Source organism: Antechinus flavipes, chromosome 6 (assembly GCF_016432865.1).
Source record: "Antechinus flavipes isolate AdamAnt ecotype Samford, QLD, Australia chromosome 6, AdamAnt_v2, whole genome shotgun sequence".
NCBI classification, from domain to species: domain Eukaryota; kingdom Metazoa; phylum Chordata; class Mammalia; order Dasyuromorphia; family Dasyuridae; genus Antechinus; species Antechinus flavipes.
In genome coordinates, this window is record NC_067403.1 from 244460791 (window position 1) to 244472103 (window position 11313).

Consider the following 11313-nt stretch of genomic DNA (forward strand, 5'->3'; position numbering starts at 1 on the left):
GAACAAATAAAAGAGAAAATGATAACTATTAAATTATTATGATGAAACAACATACAATATTTTGAGATTCTGGTACATCAGTCTTCAGGGGAAAAATAAAATCTCACTGTCATATATTGTCAAAATAGTGAAAGAGAAGCTTAATAGATAAATATTTATTTAAAAAACAAAATATCAAAAAAGGAACAAAATCTTTTTTTTTTAATCACCAAATAAAACATATTAAAATAAAAAAATAAAGAGTTAAAAACAGAGATATAGAAATGATAAGTGAAACTAAAAGCAGCTTCTTAAAAAAAACTAATTGCATTGATAAAACATTCACTCATCTGATTCAAAAGAAGTAAAAAAATCAAATCAATACAATTACATGAACAAAGTAAGATCACAGCAAAACCAGAACAAAATAAAAGAACAATTAAAGAATTACACACATATAAGTGCTAGGAAAACTGAGAGTATAAAAGAAATAAAGTATCAAATACTCAAACTATATGTTGAATAGCTAGAGATCTTTAAAAAATGATCTCAGAAAAGGAAATAAATCTAGCCTTAAGGGAATTCCTAAATGAAGAAAATAATTTCTTATCCTGATGGAATCATAGGAGATTTCTACCAAATCTTTAAAAATATAACAGAAATCATAATTCACAACTATAGTAAAAATTAAGAAAGAAAAGACTTTCAGGATATTTTATGTAGAGATAAATATGTATCTAATACATAAATTAGGTATTAAAAAACACAGAAAACATATTACAAACTAATATATTTAATGAATATTGATTCAAAAGGTTTTTTTAAAAATCTCATCCTACAGAATGAAGGCAGTGCATAATTTAAAAATAAAGCCCAAAATCAAAGAATGTTGTTTAAAATTATCATTAAAAAGCATTTGATTATAAAAACTACTATGTTGAAAGGGAAGATCAAGATACAAACTCATTATCTAACCAAATAAATGGCTACAAGAAAATCTTCAAAGAAAATTATGAAATGCATACAGCTAAATAAGAATTTGTGTAATCATTAAACTTTTTTCTTTCAAAATTAGTAGGTAGAATAACAAGTAGGTAAAAAAACAAATGTGTAAAACTATGAAAATACAAAAATATGGAAAAAGGCATGAACATTATAAAGAAAATGTCACTTAAAAAACAAACAAACAACAGGATTGTCCTGATGGGAAAGGAGTTAGTTCACTACTAACAGTACATTGGTTTCCACATTTTCCCACATTCCTCCATCATTTGTTGTTTTCTTTTTCTGTCACATTTGTCAATTTGATGTTTTAATGTTCATTTTTCCTGGCCAGCAGTGAATTAGATCATTTTAGGTGATCAATTATAACTTTAGTTTCTATTTTTTTTCTTTATGTCAAAACTGGTAGCTTTTTCTTTTTTAAGAAAACTCAAAAGCTTGAGTGAGGTGATTATTTTCAGATGATGGGAAAAAAAATGAAGAGTAAGAAAGAGGGTTACCCTGGGTGAAAAAGGAAGGTAGAGGGACAATGAAGAAAATCAATTCACAAAAAAAGAGTCATTCAAGGAACACCTAATACAGTGGAGAAGGAAATAATATGAGGTTGTGTCAAAGCATGAATCTTATTCTATTCTAATTTTTCTTAATGAGGGCATACACACTTCTTTTCAATTATTTATGAAAATCTATACTAGGTAAGGGAAATAACATGGGATTTCCTTATGCACCTCTTTTATGTGAAAAATTCCCCTTTCATTCTACATCTCCCTTTTCCATTTTTTCAGAGCATCCCTCTTTTTCATCACATTATTTTTTGGAGATTATTCCAACATAATCAACTCATAACTATACTTTTTTTATCTATATAAAAATACTTAACATCTCAAATAATAACACTCTTCTTAGAAGTTACATATTATATTTTCCCATAAAGCTTTGTGAACAGAATACCTTTATTCATATGTTTATGATTATTCTTTCATGTTTACCTTTTTATACTTTTCTTGAATATTCTTTTTTGAATTTTTTCTATTCAGTTTTCCCTCCTTTGAAAATGCTTTAAAGTCCAGTATTTTAGTAAATATCCATTTTTCCTCTGTTTATAATCTTAGCTCCCCTCATTTCATTTATATATTAGATGTTCTCTAGTACTTTAACATAGAAGCCACTGAATTTTCTCTGACCCTGCCATATTTGAATTGTTTCTCTCTAACTGTTTGAAGCATTTGGTCTTTGACTTAGAAGCTCTGGATTTCGGCTATAATATTGGTGAAAGTTTTTGTTTGGAATCTCTTTTAGGAATTGATGCACTTTTTTGTTTATATTTAATTTCTCACACTAAGTTGTCATGGGGGTTTTCCTTGTTAATTTCTTGAAATATAATGTCCATTTTGAGAGATATGATGTGGTACCACTGAGTTGTTTTAATTTGCATTTCTCTAATCAATAGTGATTTAGAGCATTTTCCCATATGACTATAGATAACTTTAATTTCCTCATATGAAAATTGTCTGTTCATATCCTTTGACCATTTATCAATTGGGGAATGACTTGTATTCTTATAAATTTGACTCAGGTCTTTATACATTTTAGAAATGAAGCTTTTGGGGTAGCTAGGTGGCACAATGGATAGAGCATCAGTCCTGAAGTCAGGAGGACCTGAATTCAAATCTGACCTCAGACACTTAACACTTCCTAACTGTGTGACTTTGGACAAATCACTTAACCCCAACTGCATCAGGAAAAAAAAATGAAGGTTTTATTAGAAACAATGATTATAAAAATTTCCCTCCAGCTTTCTTCTTCCCTTCCAATCTTGGCTGCATTGGTTTTGTTTGTGCAAAAACAAATAATTTAATGTAAAAAGCTGTCCATTTTGTATTTCATAATCTTCTCTGGTTCTTTGATAATAAATTCCTCTTTTCTCCAAAAATATGACAAGTAAATTATTCCTTGCTCTTATAATTTGCTTTAGTATCACTTTCTCTGCCCAAATCATGCACCCCATTTTGATGTTATTTTTGAATGGGGCGTAAGATGGAGGTCTGTACCGAGTTTCTGATATTATTTTTTCAGTTTTCCCAGCAACTTTTGTGAAATAGTGAGTTCTTATCTCAGAAGCTGGAATTTGGAGATTTATCAACAATAGATTACTATAGTCATTGATGACTGTGGCTTGTGTATCTAATCTATTATATTGATCCACCACTCTATTTCTTATGATTTTGATGATCACTATGTTGGAATCCTTACTAACTGCTAACTAATTAGAGTTGATCTAATCTTATAAGAAGATTTTGGCCAGAACCTGAAACAAGGTACTAAGTAGAACTAATTAATACAAGGCTTGTGTTCACACCTTTACTCATTGGAGTTACAAGTATGCCAGCTTCACAAAGTAAACTTTCTAACTTCAAGGGAGTCCACACCTCCCTTAAAGCTCTTTGGGCCAGAGAGCACTATGGGAGAAAACCTACAATCCCTCTCTTGAAGGAGCATAAATAGAGCTTCAATGGGCCAGTCAAAGAAGTTTTTCAGAGTGAAGAAGCTACAAGTCGAGATTTTCAGTGGAGTTACGCCAGAAGCCCTCTCTCCGAGGCAAGGCAAGAGAGAATATATTTTCCACTTGGCTGGCTGGTCGCAGAAGAGAGTTCAGCTGCATTGGAGAGGAGTTGGTGGCTGGGCCCCTGCACACCCCCCTCCCCTGAGACCAAGCTGGTCTGAAAGACTCACCAGAAAGCTAGCCGAGCCCCAAGTGAAGGAGACAAGAGATTCATTCCATCTCTGTGCTGGTTGGAGGCTGAAGAAAGCAGAGGCAGAGGCTGAAGGACAGAACCTTTGGATTTGGCGACCACGAAAGGAGCTCTTGGAACCAAACAGAGAGATAGACCTCTAAGCTAACCAGGCTAGAAGAAAAAGATCACCACATCACTGCTTTATAATAATTTTAAATCTGCTACAGCTAGATCACTGTCTTTTGCCTTTTGCCTTTTGTGTTTTTTTTCTATTAATTTCCTTAATTTTCTTACAGATAAATATTTTTATTATTTTTCTGGTCCTGTAGAATATTTTTGGGAATCTGATTGGTGTTGTGATCTAGTTCAGATGGATCTGAATTGGTCCCTGTTCAGGCGCCAAAATGTGGTAAGCTTTTTCTTCTCAAAACTCTGCCAGGTGATAAAAGTTCAGATCTTTTATTATCTCCAATATAGCCCGGTTAGCTTAGAGGCCTATCTCTCTGCTTGGTTCCAAGAGCTCTTGCCACTTTGTCCTTTGCTTCTGCCTCTGCTTTCTTCAGCCTCCAGAGCCAGCACCACTCTTCATGTCATTCCAGTGAAATCTCCACTTGTAGCTTCTTCACTCTGAAGAACTTCCTCGACTGGCCCATTGAAGCTCCATTTATGCTCAAGAGAGGGATTGTGGGTTTTCTCCCATAGTGTTCTCTGGCCCAAAGAGCTTCAAGGGAGGTGTGAACTCATTGAACTCCAATGAGTAAAGGTGTGAACACAAGCCTTGTATTAATTAGTTCTACTTAGTACTTTGTTTCAGGTTCTGCCCAAAACATCTTCTTGTAAGATTAGATCAACTCTAATTAGTTAGCAGTTAGTAAGGATTCCAACAGATTGGTATGACACTGAACAAGTAGACTAATTTAGTTAGAATTGTCATTTTTATTAAACTAGGTATATGAACAATTAATATTTTTCCAATTGTTTATATGTGATTTTCTTTTTGTGTAAAGTATTTTGTAATTGTGTTCATATATTTCTTGGGTTTGTCTTGGAAGGTAGACACCCAATTTTGTTTTATTTTCTCTACACTTATTTTAAATGAATTTTTTCTTTCTTTCTTTCTTTCTTTCTTTCTTTCTTTTTTCTTTTTTTTTTTTTTGCTGCTGGACAGCAAATATAAATGTTTATGAGTTGTGTTGGCTTATTTTATATTCTGTAATTTTTGTTAAAGCTAATAATTGTTTCAAATAGGTTTCTGGGTGATTCTCTAGAATTCTCTAAATATACAGTCATAGCATATGCAAAGAGTGATAGTTTTATCTTCACATTGCATACTTTAATTCCTTTCATTTCTTTTTCTTTTCTTTTCTTACTGGTTAAGTCAACATTTTAAATACAATATTGAATAATAGTGGTAATAGTAGACATCCTTGTTTCACTTGTGATCTAACTCAGAATGCTTCTAGCTTCTCCCCTTTAAAAATAAAGCTTGCTGACAGTGTTAGATAAATGCTGCTTATAATTTTAAGGAAAACACCATTTATTTCTATGCTCTGTAGTATTGTTAATAGAAATGAATGCTATATATATGTTTTTTTTCTTTTTTGCATCAACTTAGACTATCTTATGACTTCTGTTAGTTTGGTTATTGCTATAGTCAAATTATGCCAGTAGTTTTGCAAATATTGAATGAATCTTACATTCCTAAAGTTGATTTTCTGATGAGACAGTTCACATTTTCTACATTTTCCCCATTTCTTTTGAATTTGTTTTATTGTTTCGCATGGAGTCAATAGTTTCCATGTACTCAATTCTAATTATGAGTGAATTATTTTCTTCCCTAAGCTTTTGTTTCATTTTCTAATTAGCCACTTTTAAGGTATTATTCTGTTCACTATATATTTGTACCTCTTTTACAAAGCTATTTTTTCTTGTTTTGTCCTTATTTTCTCCCTAACGTTTCCTCTACTACCCTTATCTCTCTTTAATTTTTAAAGGGATTCTTATTGAGCATTTTTGAAGCTTTATAGTCTCTTTACATAATTTTCCTTTTCTGAGTTTTTGAATTCTTCTTCGCTCCCACTTTAATAGGGAGCTTTAATAGGTTTTTATGGTAAAACCCTCCTCCTTTGTTGGATTATTGTTCATTCCTTTTTCCAGCATTTTTTGAATTTTAACTTAGAACCTATCTGGCAGGCACTTTTCTAATCTTCAGACTTTTTTTGTTGTATTGTTGTTTTAAAGTTAAATAAGTGGCTTGAATTGGAAACTAATAAATGAAATAAATAAAATACATTTTAAAAAGTAATGATATATTTATTCAGTGAATGTGGAGAAAAATGGAAATCATGCAGACTTGAATAAGGAGAGCATATATGTATGTATATACACACATTATATATAATAATTATTACAATGTAAATTTAAAAAATAACAACACAAACAAATAAAAAGTGAACAAAATAGCCTTATAAATATAAATTAGGACTCATATGTAGAGTTAGGATAAGATACCCACAACTTATCTCTTCATGGAGGTGGAAAATCAACATAGATATAATACATTGCACATATTTTTATACTTTTCAAACATATCAATAAGTTATTTGTCTTTTTTTTCTAAAATGCCCTGCCATTGGGGGATGGCTTTCTTGAAGGTTAAGGGGAACACATGTGGATGCTATAATGAAGTAGGAAAACCAAAAATAAAAACCAATTAAAACATTTTTAATCTGTCCCAGAAACAAATTTTACTGTCATTCTTTAGAAACCAGAATGAAGATTTTTTTTTAATTTTGAAAAAAAAAAAAAAAAAAACCTTTACAACATTACCCCTTCTACTCATTTCTGTTCCGACTTCATTTCTCCCTCCCTCTACCCTCTCCCCCAGATGGCAAGCAGTCCTATACATGTTGAATATGTCACAGTATATCCTAGATACTATATATATATGCAGAACTGAACAGTTCTCTTGTAGCACAGGAAGAATTGGATTCAGAAGGTAAAAATAGCCCAGGAAGAAAAACAAAAATGCAAACAGTTTACATTCATTTCCCAGTGTTCTTTCTTTGGGTGTAGCTGCTTCTGTCCATTATTGATCAATTGAAACTGAGTTAGATCTTCTCTTTGTCAAATACATTTCTTCTGTCAGAATACATCCTCATACAGTACAGAATGAAGAAATTTAAATATTGCTGTTAAACTATTTAATTGACTCAAATTTGGAAATTCAACCCATTACCCACAAATGGGGCAAAAGACAATACAAACAATACACAGTGTCATTAAAAGCAAAATCTTTTAATTTTTAGAACATTTACTCAAATACAAAATGCATAAATTCCTTGTCCCCCAAACTGGCAAACTTGGTGTCATCCTAGATCTGTCACTTTGTCTCCAATATTCTTTAGTACTCTTATCTAATTGTTTACTCTTGGTTCTAACTTTGTAGAACCCCTTCTATATGTAACCTTCTCTCCTCTAACACTATCCTGTTTTAAGCCCTCATATTTCACAGTTAGATTATTGTCATAGACTCCTGGATATACTTCTTGCCACAAGTCTTTTCCAATTCAGGTTGTCATCCACTCAGCCATAAAAGTACACCACCAGATTCACCATGACCCCCACCTAAACTCAATAATTTCTAGGGTATCACCTACACAATCCCCCCATAATCTTTCCAATCTTATATCTTGTCCCTTCTAAGTGATCTCTGATCTAGTGACCTTGACAAACTTACTATTACTTGAATAATACACTCCATTGGTTGTCCCCCTTGTATGAAAATATTTCCTTCCTTTTCTTTGCTCCTTCGCTTCTTCACATTGTTTCAAAGACTCAGTATCTACCACAAAGTATGCATTGAATAAATGTGTATTGGATATTTAAAAATAGCAACACAGTAAATTTTTTTGTTTGATATATCAAGTATGATTTACATTCATTCCTCTTGGGTGATTAAACCATTCCAAGAGTTTTCTGGCACCCACCTTAAGACTTAACAGCTTAAAAGTTGGTTATCTTCAGGTAAAATTATTCTTACAGATTCCAGTACAGTCTGTCATTATGTTCTCCTAAAACTGTAAGATATGAGAATCCAACTTTGTGCTTATATTTAATAGTCAACAAATAAACCTAACTAGCTAAAGTCAAGCACATTCATTAAAATTGCATATTTAGAGCAATAGCTTTGTAAGATAAACATCTTTGCCCCATGACAATGAATCTGGGTCACATTCTCATAAACATTCAACATTGCATGAAAACAATTTTTGATTGCACTGTTTTCCAAATTTTGCCTTTTTCACCATCTAATTTTAAATGTTTAGGTAGCATGAATCTTATTTAAGTGTCCTTGAAAATTTTGCAAGATTAAAACAAAATCTATACAAGTTTTCTACTTAATAACCATTATTGCTGATTTTCCTTATTAAGATTATTGTATCCCTGCTTGACAAATACATACAAACTAACAGACAGATATTTATTTGGTAAATAGAAGAACCAATAGATCAATAGACAGATAAATATAAACAAATTATTATATTAGTTGTTAAATTCTTTAACAATTATTATACTTATATTAGGCTAATAGTACTTGAGATAAAAGTAAAATCAATAGAGATAATTATTATCCTGACTGAGTATACAATGCAATAGAGGAAGATAACATAAAAAAAAAAAAGTTGTATGTTGGGGTTGGGTGGCTATTTGTACCTGTGTATGCCAGCATCTAGGTGACATAATGGATAGAATGTTGGATCTGGAATCATGAAGACTTTTCTTTATGAGTCCACATGCTTATTAGCTGTATGTGACCATGGACAAGTTATTGAACTCTATTTACCTCACTTTCTTATTTGCAAAAGGAGAAAGAAATGGCAAACTCAAGAATCTTTGCCAAGAAAACTCCAACTGGGGTCACAAAAAGTTGAATATGATAGAAATAACCAAACAAAAATAAATGTATATGTATAAGTTTATAGGTATGTGTATATGTATGTGTGTGTGTACATACATACATAACGCACACATATATATATCAAACACACACACATATATATATATGTTCCACACATGTCTGCATGTGTGTACTATTTGTGTATATGTATATAAATTCATTGTATATTATATATTTATATAAATTTATGTACCTTCATATATATTTTTTATGTACACATGTATGTTTATGTCTGTATCTAGTTATCTATGTGTATATATCTATTAATATATTGATTGTTCTTCCTTTCCTTTCCATAACATTAATAATATTATCATTGTCACCTACATTTCAATACCTTGATGAATAGAATACATCAATCTATAGATTTTCTAACTGATTGTAAAGAAGACATATTTTTCCCCAGGTACAATTTGATTTAGAGAACATCTGATTACCCTTCAATCATAAGTGCCTTTGAATTGTTATAAAAGAGAAATAATAGTCATTCAATCATCATATTGTGCATTATTAATTTTTCCTTCATTTAATAGGATTTTCTCCTCTTTAATCTATGGTTTTCTCATTTTGCAAACTGCCAAAAAGTTATGAATGACACATTATTGCTAAAAGTATTTGTCAGTTTCTTTTTTTTTTCTAAAGATTCAAAGCTCTTGTAATGAAACACATTTTAATAATGAGAGATATTTCTTTTATGTAAATTAATTTGTCAAAACGCCTAATATATCTTTTTGTTTCAGGATTTTATAAAGAAAAAAAAATTCCTTCTCTTCACTTAGCACAGAGAGAATATATGCATTCATAATTACATACCTACATATATATGTATGTGTGTGTGATTATGTGTGTGTGTGTGTGTATATATATATATACACACAGAGAAAGAAACAGATATAGATTTATATCTATGAAGATATTTATATCTACATAGATATAGTGAAATAGAAAGATAGATATAGGTAGGATATGTATATATCTATATCCATTTATATACACATATATACATATATGTATATATGTGTATTTATATAAGATTTTGAATAGTTCTGTATTAAAAGTCAGTTCATTTTCAAGGATGTTAATTTTTTTTATAGGTCACAGAAATATTAGGGATATATTCTGTATTTTGAAAATAATCCTCATTTAAGATATTTTTATACCATCCTCAAATTCTCAGCCTTGACTTGGCAATAAATGTGGAAATTCTTTTCCAGTATATTTAGTAATATATGATGATTTTCAAGAAACCATCAGTTCTTTAGAAGTAGAGCTTTAACTGTTATTTGAAAATTTTCTTGAATAATTTATAGACAAGGCTGATATCAAACTTACAATTTGAAGAGATGTCCCAAAGCCTTGAGATTATTAGAAAAGGAAAGGTTTCAGAGCCAGGTAATTTTTGTAGGAACTTTGGAATAAATATACCTAAGATGAGTTGAATTATTGTTTTAATGATCCCAGTCACTTATATAATAATTTTTTTAATGCCAACACAACATCTTTATTGCGCAGACTGTATATGATGGGGTTAAACATTGGGGTCACAGTGGTATAGATGATAGAGAGCACTTTGTCTAGTACTTCTAAGTGACTAGAACTAGGTCGCAAATATGTAATGATACCACATCCAAAGTAAAGAGCCACAACTATAAGGTGAGAGGAACAAGTAGAAAAGGCTTTTGATCTCCCCTTGTTTGCTGGAACCTTTAGGATGGTTGTGATGATTTTCACATATGACCAAACTATCAACAGGAAGGGAAGCATTCCAAGCATCAAGACAATAGCATAAAAAGAGAATTCATTTGCAGAGGTATCCCCACAGGCCAATTTCAGTAATGGGCGAATATCACAAAAAATATGATTGAGATTTTTGGATGCACAGAAAGGCAAAGAGAAAATCAAATATGTCAGCAATATATGAACTGGGATGCCACTGATCCAAGAGCCAACCACCAGAGAGACACACACTCTGTGGTTCATGATAAGAGGATAATTCAAAGGCTTACAAATGGCAACATAGCGATCATAGGCCATTACAGTAAGGAGAAAGTTTTCCGTGATTGCCATAACAAAAAAAGCACAAAATTGGACTGCACAGGCTTGAAAAGAGATATTTCTCTTCTGTGTCCATAGACTAACCAATATCCTTGGAAGAATGACTGAAGTATAGCAGATTTCCAAAAAGGAAAAATTCCTGAGGAAAAAATACATAGGGGTTTGAAGTGTAGGCTCAATTTTGGTAATTACAATGATAAGTCCATTTCCCAACAGGATCCCAGTGTAGATGATCAAGAAAAGTCCAAACAGGAAACCTTGAAGGTTGGGAAGGTCAGAAAATCCCAAGAGTGTGAATTCCACTATGAGAGAGAAATTTGCTTCTGCCATTTGTTCTGAGTATTAAATCTCTGGAAATTGTGACTTTAGGTTGACAAAGCACCTTCTTTCTCCCTGGGCCTCAAGTTTTCTTTAAAAAAAAAAAAAAAAAAAGAATGAAATGGTTGCAGTGAATCATTTACTGGCTATGTTACAGCTCTCATTTTCTTGATTCTATTTACCAAGAAAATTTCCAGTTTTGACATTTAGTTTTCCCTTCACTAAGATCTTTTCTAGATGTAATAAGCATTGCACATGTGCAAA

At 31.5% G+C, this 11313-nt stretch overlaps 1 protein-coding gene across 1 annotated transcript; it reads right to left on the reverse strand.

The window, feature by feature from the left end:
* Positions 1-10137: 10137 nt before the first annotated feature.
* On the reverse strand, positions 10138-11313 carry LOC127540418 (olfactory receptor 10AG1-like). Its single transcript, XM_051965113.1, has one exon. The coding sequence runs from the start codon at positions 11059-11061 to the stop codon at positions 10138-10140; it is 924 nt and encodes a 307-aa protein (XP_051821073.1). The 5' UTR covers positions 11062-11313.

Coding starts and splice junctions, on each gene's coding strand:
- LOC127540418 (XM_051965113.1), bottom strand. CDS start 11,061: ATGGCAGAAGCAAATTTCTCTCTCATAGTGGAATTCACACTCTTGGGA.